This window comes from Zootoca vivipara, chromosome 4, assembly GCF_963506605.1.
Source record: "Zootoca vivipara chromosome 4, rZooViv1.1, whole genome shotgun sequence".
NCBI classification, from domain to species: domain Eukaryota; kingdom Metazoa; phylum Chordata; class Lepidosauria; order Squamata; family Lacertidae; genus Zootoca; species Zootoca vivipara.
The window spans coordinates 67042132-67056822 of NC_083279.1; the positions used below are offsets into that span (position 1 = coordinate 67042132).

The 14691-nt window shown below is 38.6% G+C and overlaps 1 protein-coding gene across 17 annotated transcripts in view; it reads right to left on the reverse strand.

Annotated features, from left to right (window-relative positions):
• The window catches only part of BBX (BBX high mobility group box domain containing), a 133267-nt gene that overhangs the window by 94973 nt on the left and 23603 nt on the right, over positions 1–14691 (reverse strand). For 11 of the 17 annotated variants that reach the window (XM_035116507.2, XM_060273698.1, XM_060273693.1 and 8 more), the window contains one exon: positions 534–585. The exons of the other annotated variants lie outside the window; for them this stretch is intronic. In XM_035116507.2, coding sequence (XP_034972398.1) covers positions 534–536 — 3 coding nt within the window. In that variant the 5' untranslated portion in view covers positions 537–585. The remainder of the gene's footprint in view (positions 1–533; positions 586–14691) is intronic. 17 annotated transcript variants of the gene reach the window in all.

The window sequence follows — 14691 nt, forward strand, 5'->3', positions numbered from 1 at the left end:
CCGTCCCCCCCAAAGCACATCATCAAGGTCTGAACAAAATCCTGTGGTCAGTGGACACCCATAGTGTATACCCATTCTAAGAAATTATCATTTTATTATTCCTGGTCAGTGTTCACCTAGTGTGGAAAGAGAGAACACCATACAAGAGAGATGTGAAGCGGAAAGAGTAGGTAAAACTTCCCAGTGGTTTTATCCCAAAGATTTATGGACAGTACTAAAAACCCTCAATATTAATATCGAAAGTGGGACAGTAAAAACCAGGTGGCTCAGACTCTTAACTGGATTGAATTCTCTTGGGGATGCTAATCTGCTACTTTTCATGAACAGCAAAATGGAGAAGGTGACATAAAATAAATTGGCAGCTGAGGAGTTGGCATGAGGAGGAAGGGGAAACAAACCGCATGAGAACAGGGAGAGATGCAACAGCAGAAACACAGGCATATCAATAGGGATGAAATGCTTTTTCATTAGTTCCTACAGAACTGATTAGATACAACCAATTCCTTGCTGCTGTACAGTCCTTTATCACTTACCATCACCTCATCAGATTCGCAGAGCCTGTCTACCCATCCTTAATTTCGCCTCCTAAAATTTGCAAAAATATATTCAAAAGTCAATAATCTCTCTCTGCTTTTTCACCAAAATCTCATTTTTAAAACTAGCAATTTCTAAGACACTGCTGATTCAAACATACCCTTTAACATTTATTTCTATACAGAGGTAATATGTACAATATAAAACTTGGTTTACAAAAGGATTGGAATTAAGTGGACAGTAGCCACGGTTGCAGAAAATGAGAGTATACGGCAGCAATGAATAATTATAACAAACATAAATAAATGGTTAACTTGTTGAAAATCAAAGCAAAGTTTTCCCCCAAACGGAAATATTTATTATAAATGTGGACAATATTAAACATCACTTAATTTGAAATGTAAATGAATATAAGATCTGGGGTGGTTTTTTTCTTATTACACAAGATGCATCACAATAAATATTCTAAAACATCTGAAGATGTAATTACAGTAACATGCCTATGATCTCTATGTTTGTAGCATTATGTACCAACACAGAAAATGAAATCCAGCTTAGTCATATTCAAAGAGTAGACTATATAAAATAAATGGACTTCAGTTACTTAAACCCATTAATTTCAATGAATCTGCTCTGAGCATAACTTACAGATCACATAGAGTCAAAACATATAATTTTTCAGTTGACAAATTATCTTGCCTGCACTGATAAGCATATGCCCCAATTTCACTTTTGCAAATAATAATAATAATAACTGACATGTAAAAGTGAAACTTGAAACTGTTTGTATTGAAGCATTATTCAAACTAAATAGACATATAAGACTAGCACACATTCTGTGATATTTTCAAACATGAGTCAAGATTTCATAGTCTCTCCTATTTTAAGGCATGCTGCTTTCTCAATTAAAGTGAGGTTCAGAAGGCTTGTACTGAAAATCCATTATAGTTATTATCCTATTAGTCCTTTTTTGCCACAGCAACTTAATGCAATTTACAATATTCTAAGCAAAAAAACAACACATAAAAACATTAAAACTAGCACTATATATATATATAAGAAACTAAGAAAAACTAGAAGAAATATAGACTAGGTGTGAAAGTCTCTCCCTATGTTCCTAACGAATGCACATTATAGGCCTACATTGGTAGAGCACAGAGAAGATTATTGTTCATAGCTGCCAAGACTCCCATATTCCCCGGGAATCCCCCGTTTTTCCAGCCGTTTCCCGCTGGCAGCCCGGATTTTTTTTAAAAAACCGTAAATCCCCCAGATTATTACTGGCCCGGGGAGGCTCCTTCTGCGCATGTCTGGAGTCTCTGGACATGCACAGAAGCAATTTCTGGCGCTGCGGCCATTTTGGAAATGGGCAGAGCATGCGTAGAAGCAACTTCCGGTGCCGCTCTGCCCAGTTCCAAAATGACCACAGCGCACCTTCCGGTGCTGCGCCACAGCCGATCCCGGATTTTTCCATCTGGGAGTTGGCAACTATGTTATTGTTGTTGTTCTGTTTGGGGGCAGAAATAATTAATGACATCTTTTATTAGACTAGCTAAATATTATGGGTGAACATGACTAGTTATATTGACATTCCATAATTTTTATGCTTCCAAGATCTTTAATCTTTATCTGGCAAATTTTGGGGTCCCACACTGCAAGAAGGATGGAACTGGGGAAACACATACGGACCCACTGGGAGGTTCAAGACAGATGTGACAAAAACTCCACCTCTGGAAGGGCTGCTATATGTAAAGAAACATGTTAGAATGTCCTCCACATCCAGAAAGTCTAGAAATTTGTTTATCACTATATACAACACACACTCAAAAAGCGGCCCTTTTCGCTGGGACTTGGAACATGAACCATTCAGCTGTAACTTATTCTGTTAGTGTTGCAAGTCAGTATTAACTGGTGAGATGAGGCAGAGCAGTGGAGCTGCCATCCTGAAACCAGCGTGGCTACACCAGTTTACCTGGATGTCTCTGGGGTGGGCAAGGCAGTGGTGAGGTGAGGCTCATTGGACACACCTTTGGGAATGTCTGGCACTGTCCATGCAGCCCCAACCTCTCTGCTGCTCACGTAAAAGCTGTAACAAAGCCAGTCTCGAGAAGTTGGCTCCACAGCTCTGTCCCACCACACTGGCCACTACTGTTGCAAATCATACAGCAAACAATCATTTGCTTTCTTGCTTCGGAAGCTTCTCAATAAAGTGCTTTCTAATATAACTGATAAAGCACAGTAAAAACCTCACTCTGTACAATCAGAAAGCTCATTGCACTTTGATTCACCATGGAAAGTCAGTAAAGCCTCTGGGAAGTCCTAGTGGAGTAGCTATCAGTTACTGTATATATACAGAAAAGCAATACGGGGTAAAATATGCAAAGATAGATAACCGGCAGCACAAAAACATGGTGGGTGAATTACAGAACATGTCCAGATCATTCCCTGGTTGTCTGTTGCTTCCTCTCTGCTCCCAATCATATCCAAATTCTATATGATCAGATTTTGCCCACCTGGGAAACAGGGCCAATTTTTCTGAATTTCTTGCACTATTCCAAGCATCATATTCAATATGCAATTATCTATATTTTTGTTTCCATCATAGTACAGGTGTCTCTAGAGCAAACTGTCCACCTTATTTTTCTTACTTAGAAGTAAAACAGAAACTAGAATAATCCTATTAGTTCTGACTTCACTATAAAAATCAGGTCATTTCACCTTCAGAGAATAATTTCACTTGAGGTTTTTTGCACCTGAATAAACATTTGCCTTGGATGATCTCACTATTCAATTCATTTGTATTTGATAATACAATATAGTAAGTTGACCTGTGATTTATTTATTTTTTAAATCTATCCAAACTATTCTCCAAATAAACTCAAGGCAGCTAGCAAATATTGGTAAAAACAGAATAGAACCAACAATCATTTTTAAAATCCAATTAAGACATTTAACAATATCCAACTTGTTTAAAAAATTCTAGCAACACAAAGAGTAATATGGAACTGACAGCAAAAATTACCAAATTAACCAAAACCCCTTTTCCCCCCAAAGCCTGGTCTTCACCAACTGCCTAAAGCAGTATATTCATAAGGCCTGAAAACCTCACTTGACAATGTACTCATTAGGGTGGGTGCCACAACAGAAAAGGACCTACCCCTAGGTGACACTAATGTTACCTCCCAAAATAGAGAGATTTGAAACAGGTCGCAAGGTGAATCGCTCAAAATTCTTTTGAAAAAAAAACCCTCTTGGGGGCACTTCAAGGAAAAATGAGTTTTTCTATATTGTACCTCTTTCTGTTCCTGTTCTGTCCCTGCCCTTTTAGTGATGTCTTTTATGATGTTTCCAAGTTACTTCCAGGTTCAGTGCTGTGTGTGTGCATGTAATGACACACATATTGGATGCGCCTAAAGCAGGAGTTGCCCATATAATAGAGTTCACTGTAAAATGTAATACATGAAATGGCCCTTGTCTACAGCAAGGAAACCCAAGATGGGAGGCCTCCAGATGTTGCTGGACTACAACTCCCATCATCCTTTACCAGGCCATGCTGGCTGAAGCTGACAAGAGTTTCGGACCAAAACACCTGCAGGGCATCATTTTGGCTACCTACTCTACCCATGACTGATTCATCCATTAAACAAAAATGAGAACCATTACCATTTTGATCAGAGTCAAGTCAGTTTCTAAACAAAGGCCTGTTTTTATTGATGCACACATATAGATGCACTGACGTGATCTTCAGTTTCAGTGAACAGAGAAGTGGAATGCCAAAAGACCGATCACAAATAATGGTCATACGATCATAGATTACTCATTACGTAAGTAAGTTGACTATAACCTATGATACTGAAGATGATTTGATTATATTGTCACATTAATCTTGGTCAAACATAGTTCATAGCTAGTACAGTGGAACCTTGGTTCTCAAACGGCTTAGTTGACGAACAAATCGGCTCCCAAATGCCAAAAACCCCTAGGTGTTCTGGTTTTCAAACATTTTTTGGAAGCCAAACATCCAAAGCAGCTTCCGCTTGAGTCCTAGCTGCCAAGTTCTCCCTTTTTTAAAGGGAAATTCCCTTATGCTGAATAGGCTTCCTCGTGAGAAAAGGGAAAACTTGACAGCTATGGCTTGAGTGCAGGAAGCTCCTGCAACCAATCGGAAGCCATGCCTTGGTTTTCAAACATTTCGGGAGTCAAACGTTTCGGGAGGTATCACTGTATTGCGGTTTCTGATTATTTTATTTTTACAGTTCCAGTACATATAAAACTAAATAGAAGATTATTTAATTCAAACTATTGTATAAATAACTATCCTTGGGACGACTGGATACCCCAGCCTGATAATCACATATTTAACTGACTAATTGCTGCCGTTATGCATTCAGTGTTTATTTCAACAGGATAACTTCCTGCAGAACAGTGCCCATTGTTAAATACCACCATAGCAAATGGGACAAACCATTTTTAGAAGTAAACATTAAACTATCCCATTCATCATAAGCAATAGTAATGAAGGCTTGGTTCACAGCATAAGAGAAGCAGAAGTTAATTTGGCAAGAAACTTAAAACACCAGAGCACCTACTCGAAAATTTTGAATCTCAAAAAATATTTTGAGGAATCATATTATTTGGTAGAGTCTTTTAAACTACAATTCATTTTTATAGGATAATTACAGCAGCTTGAGGGCATATACAGAAATCTAATAAACTGTTGTGGTCAGCATCAAATACCTATTTCACAGGAGGTGGAAAGCTGATGATGCTCTAAACTATGTCCCCCCCCCCACACACACACACAAAACCACCTGGTGGAACACCTACACATATCCCAAAGCAAAGAAAAAGTTGATTTTAAAAAAGCAGGCCAGAACACCCCCCCAAAAAAAAAACTTCCCCAACAAAAAAAGCAAAAGCAAAAAACATTTCTGAATACCAAAAAAAAAAATTGTGTGTGCGCGCGGTGCGCAAACCTCTGCATTAAATTTAATCTCTGCCATGAGTTCACTTGGTGACTTTAGGCCAGAGATGGGAAAACTATTACTCCAAACGCTGCTACACTGCAACTTCCATCATTTGTGACTGGCTGGGACGAATAGGAGCTGGAGTCCTCAACATTTACATTATTTTGGCAGCTCTTACAACAATTCTGTAAATTAGGTCAGCACTATTTTGCCTCATACTATAACTGGAGGGCTGAGACTAGAGACTGAAATAGTGGCCTGCCTTAGGGCAATCAGATGAGTTCGCGGCTATGCCAACTCTTCATTCAGATACTTCAAAATGCAAAGTTCACGCTCTTAGATGAAATACTTTTTTATATCAATATCACAAAAACTAGCTTCACTGTCAAAAAATCCCAGAATCTACACCTAAAAAGGTAATCACTTCAAGTGAGCAGGTAAACTAGTTTTGCTGCTGAATTCATCACTGTTGATTTAAGACCAATATAAAGAGCAGAGCATTTCAGGCGCATTTGTAATTTCAAAGAAAGCCCAGTACAATAATTTAAGCTTTGACTCTAGATGGATTTTAAAAGTTACTTAATTTGTAGACAACTCAACTATATCCAATGAAAAAAAATCACATAATCCCCCATCTAGATATGCTTCAAGACTTTGGCATACTGAGCACTACCGATTCCTTTTTAAAATGATACACCAGTGCATTATCTAGAGTAGATTATTTGGAAACACAGAAGATGCTACTAGATGTATATGCCATATGAAACAGAAAAAACAATATGTGATTGTGTATACTCATGTGAACATCAAAATAAAAAGTGGCTTGTGCAATGGATCTTTCCCTTCTCTACGCCTCCTTTAGTCCCTTTTACTATTGCAGTGTGGATGGGGGAAGGAGGAAATCACCCAAAATCAGGTAGAAGAAATGCAAGATTGTGCAAAAATCTGAAAGGAATCCCATACACCAGGGGTTATTAGGGGCATGGTTTATTTGCCTGAACACAGCTAATCCAATAATTACTTCATACGTAGGGGATTGGGGAATCAAGCCAGATCCCACTCTCTGTTCTCCTGGTGCTAATAGGTGATCTACTGGTGGTTAGGTGCACACAATGTTTCTGATGCACACATCAGCATGGATTGAGCCCTTCGGAATCACCAAGAGACTTGATAGTATTTGGAAAATAGGTGTCCACATCTCTTGAGAAGCAAGTTAGTTAGCATTCTTTAAATACCAAAGATAAGTCATTCCTTTGCCTCTTCTGTCAATGTAATTATTTATTCATTCCCTCTGCCACATACAGGTGAAACTCGGAAAATTAGAATATTTTCGAAAAGTGCATTTATTTCAGTAATGCAACTTTTTTCTTTTTCTTTTACAAATGCTTTCTTTTGGAAATTCCACAGTAATAAAACAAATAGTTACAATAATACAAAAATAAACATTGCTACTACATTTCATTAATTACATTCCATTTATAATTGACCCGCCTAACGACAAATAATTACAATTACAACAAATAAAGGCTTGACATATCTTGCTTTGCATGTCATGCATCTATCTCATATATTGGTTTCACCTTTTAAGTTGCATTACTGAAATAAATGCACTCTTCGACGATATTCTGATTTTCCAAGTTTCACCTGTAAATGACCTCCTCTGCACTATCAAGTTAGTTTTCTGCTTTATCAATACAATTATAATGGATAATGTGGAACTGCCTGTCATATCTAAAGCAGTCACCTTCCAACAGGAGAATCTTTTATGTCCTGTGGACAGTGATTTGAAACAGGGAACAACTCGTTCAAATATGATTATATTAAATAAGGGATGCCCTTAAGGGCTATACTGTATACAAAAAGATGAATATTGGGATTCCTTCCAACAGAGTTTTCCACATGTTCTTTAATTATACTGGGAAATGTAGGTTGACAGGTGTATAACCCACCTTTCTGATAAAGGTTATACACCTGTATATACGCAAGCTACGCTAAGTGACTAAGCTCTAAATAGAAATACTTTATTAGTGGTCACTGCTTATTAAAAATGTCATTGGTAATGATATCTCACTGTACAAACAATACATTTTATGAAATATTCTGAAATGTAAAACACACCACTTGTTAATCCAGAGTGCCCTTTTATTTTAAACACAGTGTGGAATTCTTCCCCAACTAGCATAAACATGTTTCTTGTTGCTATATTAATAGGCCTATGTAAGGGCTTTCATACGAAAGTTGTAAAGGTTTAAGGTAAAAGTCAATAGATTTGTTTCTGGAAGAAATTAAATCAATAAAGTAGCAGGTGCAAAACAATAATACTTTTGTACACAATGTACAAATTAACCTGTGGAACTCATTGCTCTGGGATACCATGTTCAGTAAAATTGTAACTGGGAGCCAGAAAGGGATTAGACAAATTCCTGGAAGACTCAAATAACTATCAGGCATCATGTGCACTTATTCTAAAAGTATCCCCAAAGATCTGACTGCCAGAAGCTGGAAGTGAACAACAGGGCATGTGTCATTTCCTATGTGCCCTGGTTTCCTTTTCTGGAGCATTTAGTACTTACTGATGCTATGGGCCGGATATTGCACTGGATAAATCACTAGTGACACCCAGTATGCAAGTTCCTTCATAATTAAATACATAATTATCCTTGAAAGAATTTAAACAGAATATATGTACCAAAGGAAAACAACAGCTTACAAGTTCACACGTTTCATTTATGCTCTGAAGGCAGTTTCATGTCAAAATAAACTTGTGAAAAATTATAGCTTTATTTTCAATTCCCATAGGCTAAAATGAATTGCACAAATGAGGCAAAGCTTTTTTTAATATAGACTGATATTTCTGTTGGATTCAGAAACTGAGCCTTCCAGACATCCTAGACCTTATTTGCTGCTTGCCCCTGACACAGCCATATAAACGACACCTGGAGTTATGAATGCGTAAGACGTTTCTACAATATGTTCAACTTTGTTAGCCACTTTTGTATCAAGAAACAGGTGCATATTCAGATCCAGTATTCTTGTGGACATGAAAGCATCCTTAAACACAAAGGTGAAAACATGATAATTTCACAGGTACATGTGAGGAAGCCACTAATGTAAAGATTTTAAATATATGGCCCTTTGTTTGAAGCACACCGTTATGCCAAACTATAAAGAATGAATAGGTTCTGAAATTACAAAATCACATAAGTTTTGCATACCACATTAAACCTTGGTTGAAAGCAAACTATGATTTAATGGGAATGAGCTGAGTGCTGGAACATGCTGCTCTAAAGTTTCTGTGGCGCCCCCAACCCCTCTTGATGATGCTGCACCAGACATTGCAAGACAGAGTCTGGCTTGTTGTGTTGTCTAGAATCCAAGCTTGTTTTCTTTCTCTCTCTCTACCCAAATAAACTCTGAGCAGTAACTAATGTTCATTTTTGGCTTGTTTCTCATTGTTTCCATGGAGGGGTAAAGCCACAAGCCTAGGTTTGATAAGGTGACAAGACAGATTCTGGCTTACTTTATTCATTGTGCGGCGGCAGCAGAAGCAGAATTGTGGAAATGTTTGAGCAGAGTGCACCAACACCCTGCTTGTTCACATTAAGCAATAGTTTAGCTTATGTGTTAATGTGAAGTGTGAACCAGGTCATTGCCATGTATATTACTGCAACTTTCAACTGCTCCTGGGACCCCCCCCCAATAAAAAAAACCTCCTTAAGTTCTCTCTGGCTTTTGGATATTAATGAAAGATCTGTTTTCACAGGCATGAAATTTTCTCTCCCCTCAGTGAACACTTGTACAGGAAATTGACAATGATCAATTATTCATTCAGGATGCAGCCCTGCACTAATTTTTATGTGTTTTAGCCCATTAACTTCAATGAGACTTTCCATGCATAGCTAAGGATATTAAGATGAGAATCTTAATGTCTTCCCTATAAGAAGGTTCTCCCAATATGTTGATACTATCAATTTATATCTGTCTAATTGGCTTCTTGCTTATCCCTTACATATATATTTTTCAGATGTGGGCACATATTTCCAACTATAAAAACTATATATTTAAATATCAGAACATAATAAAAATTACTTCTCCCCCCCCCTGGAAAAGTGTCACCCAACTCAGTAGATGGTCCAGACATAATGGCAAACTATGATTTTACAATACAGGAACAAGTCTTGAGCCCACAACTTCCTTTCTACTTCCTTGTAAAATAAATGTCTACAGTTATCTTAGCAGTACCTTCTGTGCAAATCACACATACCAATAATATTGGGAAGTTTTCAGTTTCTTCCAAAGCCAACAGATCTGAAATTGGGTTTCTTGAAATTACAGTCAGTGCAGGAGAAAAGACTACCAAAACTGTGCTATGTGGAACAGTGCCATGGTTTCACAAAGGTAGATATCTCATTAAGTTATATAGTTATTCTCTTGTGCGTTTTAGGTATCTGACTGCAAATAAATTGAGTCTGAAAGCTGGAAATCTATGAAAATTTGGCATATGTTCTGAGTACCATGTTTTCTTCACCTAGGTTGCATCCAAATGTACCTAAAAATAGCTGCTGCAGATCCCCCCCCCTTCTACCACTGAATGAGCCTGCCTATCTCCTGCTTTGCTCTCTATACATATACCTACCAGCAATGTAAATGTTAAAAAAGGCTGGGCTCTCTCAGTGTTTCAGGCAGAAGCAGTTTCCCTTGAACTCAGTTCTAGAATGAATAGTTTATCTGTCAATAATGTGGTCAGTGTGCTTCAAGAGCACAGCAACCACTGCTTTTAAGATGGTATTCATACATGAGACAGTGACCATCATGGGCCATATTAGACAGAACATTGCAATACCAAAGTACAGTCATACCTCATGTTACGTCTGCTGTGGGTTATGTTTTTTGGGGGGGTTGCACTCCGCACCGAACCCGGAAGTACCGGAATTGGTTACTTTCAGGTTCAGCGCGCGTGCATGCGCAGAAACACTAAATTGTGCTTCGCGCATGCACAGAAGCGCCGAATCACAACCTGAGCGTGCGCAGAAGCGGGTGGCAAACGCTGCGGGTTGCGAACATGCATCCCGCACGGATCACGTTTGCAACCCCAGCGTCCATTGTAAGGAATATATACACACAGTCCTTGGTGTACAAACTACAAAACCATCACAAATATTCAAATCTATTTGATTCCCCTTCCTTTTTTTATTAATGCAGTAGAAGTGGGACTAGCCCCTCTGCAATCTCAAAACTCCCTTTAGGGGGACTCGGTTATGATAACTTGATCTCCTATCCCACCCTTTCCACCCCACCCATTACTGTACTTAACTTTCCTTATTTCTATTTGGATTGTTAAACTGGTTATGTTTTCTTCTTGATGTTGTTTTGTTTGTTTGGTGTGCTACATTATACCATGTTCTTAAACTCTGCAATTTCTGCAGTTTTACTTTGTATATGTTTTCTCAAAATAAATGAAGTTAACCAAGCTGAGGATGACTTGATATAAACTGCAGTTCCTCATTGAGGCATATGATATTCTCTTTGGACTGAAGTTTTTATCCACATCAGTATGGGGGGGGGGGAGCCCAAAATCATTGATATTTGCAAATGTTCATTCACTTCTAAATTATATTCCTGTGGTATGCGGAATAACAGCAGGACAACAAAAAGTGGGCTTTTTGAGCCTTTTTGGTTGCTAAGAGACTTATAGATTGTGAGCCTGGAAGGATAAATACCAACCATCTATTATACAATGGTCCGAGGACCTCATTGCCCTGGCTACATTTAAACAAATATATACATTAGCTTCATGTGGATACCTATTTGGACATCTGGTTGGCTTAAATTAACTTACATATAGTTAACTTAAGGTGCAGGTACTGTACCCATGCTGTGAACTGGCAGTGGTTTGTTTTGTTATCAGTATTCTCTTCTTATTTTCCCCTGATTCTTAGTGATATTTGTTCCTGCAAATATTTATTAACATGAGTATCATTCTCTCTTTGTTTACAGTTAAAATACTACACAGGTGGTTAAGTTAAGTGGTTAACTAACTTTAAAAGAAAAACTTATGTACTGTATAGTGGTCAGGGCTTTTTTCCATCTGGAACTCACCAGAACCCTACTCTGGGATCTCTCAGGTAGGCACCATTGTCAAGGGAAGTGCTCATGGTGAGTTCTGGCACCTCTTTTCTAGAAAAACAGCACTGGTTAATGTGTTGGACTTAAGGCTGGAGAGACCCAGGTTATCATCCTTGATTGCCCACAAAGCTTACCAGGTGATCTTAGACCAGTCACTCCTCTCAGTCTCACAGAAATGTGGTTAAAAGAGCAGGGGGAAATATATGCCTACTATTCTGACTTCCTTGTGGGGAAATTAGGACAACAAATTTTAATTCTTGATATATTATTATTGTGGCTGGAAATTTTATGATTAGATCTGGAATAAATGTGGCCAAAATCATAGCCTAAGGCACAATACAGGCACATAAGGCCAGTTTCAGAACTTTTGTTCCCCAAGTTCTACTTTAGTGTTTTGTCAAGTCTAGTAGGTCTTTACCCTCCAACTGAACATGCTCAAAAGATACAGAGATGAACCTCTGTAGGTAAGGCTCACCAGTCTGGGGCCTACTACTGGTATTTATAATGCCCACATGTTCCCACATAAAGATTTCAAAACAATGTAGGCCTGTGGCATTATCTCTGTGTTGTTAGTTCCTTTCATGTTATGTTATTAAAGCTCTTTGATAGGTTTGTGGCTCTCCTCTGTTTCGGTTTTAATTTCTTGTCATGTAGCTTTTGCAGGACAAAATACTACGGAAATGGCATACTAAATGTTAAGAGAGGTAAGAGGTAAGCTCATTCCTAGTACAAACCATGATTTGTCAATGAATCAAAGCTGGCGCTACCACGAGACAGAACATGACTGCCTCAGCTGGTGGATAGTAGGGCGCCTGGTGGAAATCCCCCAGCTGTTCTCACCACCCCGAGTCTCTGCTCCTGGCTGTCCCCTTCCCTTGAATCTGTATCCCAGCAGCATTGCTTGTGTGTTGCTGGCTTGGGATAGCTGGATGGCTCATTTAGTCATCTCCCAAAATGCCACGGACAACACAACTGGGAAAGATCTCTTTTAATGTAGAATGTTTTATTATGTTTTTTATAAATTTTTATAAATTTTTGAAGCCGCCCAGAGTTGCTGGGGCAACACAGTCAGATGGGCAAGGTACAAATAGTAAAATCTTCATCATCTGATCGAGTGACCCGGCAAAAAGACAGACAGCCCAAGCCATGCACTCCAGCAAGTATTGGAAGCGTGTGTGTTGCTTTGCTCACAAAATGCACACTGACACCATTACTGCTGCACTGCAGAATCTGTGTAAGTGGGCAGGCATCAGGTAGAATAGTGACTGAGCAGCAGCCAGTTATTTAAGAGCAAAGCTGTGGGTGCTACCTAGCCTGCTCTGCATTCCCTAAACTAGATTGCTGTTATTAGCCAAAGTGTAGAATATATGCTGTGCAGTCGTGTTGTCATTACTGAAGTAAATGTTAACTTACTTCAGGTTCTGTATGCTGAACTGGAGGGGAGGGGGTATCTTACCCTTCACATCAGACAACAAACTGTCTTTGGATGACACTGCCACCAACCCACTTTTCTAGAAAAGCTTAGAAAAAGAAAGTGGATCGTAACCTAAATCTGAATTGTAGTGACTAATGAAGAATTCCCTCCCTGTGCTTCTACATTAGATAGCAAACTCACTAATGTTTCCATAGTACAAAAGCAAGAATACAAATCTAACCAAATTTAAACGACCTTCTACATTAGATAGCAAACTCACTAATGTTTCCATAGTACAAAAGCAAGAATACAAATCTAACCAAATTTAAACGAACTATAGACTACAGTATTAAGCACAACTTAAGTATCCTCAGCATACTTTTCCCAAGCAACAGTTTTGTGTGCAGAAATAAATAAAATTTTATTGCATATACTGCAGTTATATTTCTAAATTGTAAATCTATTGCTCTTTTCTTGAATGCATTAAAAAATTTTTTAAAAAAAACCAACTAAGCAGTTGGTACTCTTTGTGGATCAAGTGACTTGCATGGGAAATTTCACTCCAAAAGCTGTGTGGTTTGGAATGTGCTGCATATAGCAAAACAGGTTTGCCATGGGATTTTTTTTTTTATCAACTTGAGCCATCCATCTCACTTTGAGAAGAATAACATGCATGGATTGAGGTTATTATTGTTGCTGTTACTACAAAATGCATATCAGAAGCTGTTAGAATGTGAACTAGAACAGAAAGGAAGGTGGGGAGGGAATAATTTTACTGTTAAAATATTTACTAGAAATATGAAACAGATATACTCTGGCAGAATAGTGATTATGAAGCAGGCTTCAGATCAGTGTGAACCTTTTAAGTTACTGAGACCATGACATTTTGAGGAAAGTGTTCTGTGCTATTATTTAAGATTGTAAACCATTTGCTCCAGAAAATGACCTATTAACCTACTGATTTCAGCAAGACTTCAGCAAGACTTTTCTGGTCACATTAGCTAGTTTGAAGCTTGGTCTAAACTATCACAATTTAAATCAAGATTAGAAATTGCTACTTTGGAGTCCTGTGCACTGCACTTTACTACAGAAACAGTGCGGATATGGGCTTTCAAACAGGTGTTCCAATTATTAAAAGCAAGTTTCACAAGTAGCAAGCCATGACTTGGATTATATATATCACTTACTTTTGTGCATGTACCAAGCAAACTTTGGATAAGACAAACAAAAAGTAAAGGCAGCTAAATAATGCATACGTTTTTATGTTCTTCAGACTAGATGGCAAACAAAGAGGTTGGGTTAGAGGAGAATTTTGGCTTATAGTAAAACCGTGAGTTTGCATCTGGTAAGTGTTAAGGCTGGACGCAGGTGGCACTGTGGTCTAAACCACTGAGCCTCTGGGGCTTGCCAATTAGGAGGTCAGTGGTTCGAATGCCCGCGACGGGGTGAGCTCCCGTTGCTCGGCCCCAGCTCCTGCCAACCTAGCAGTTCGAAAGCACGTCAAAGTGCAAGTAGATAAACGGTGTTTCCGTGCGCTGCTCTGGTTTCACCAGAAGCGGCTTAGTCATCCTGGCCACATGACTAGGAAAATCTGTCTGCAGACAAAAGCCAGCTCCCTTAGCCTGTAAAGTGAGATGAGCGCCGCAACCC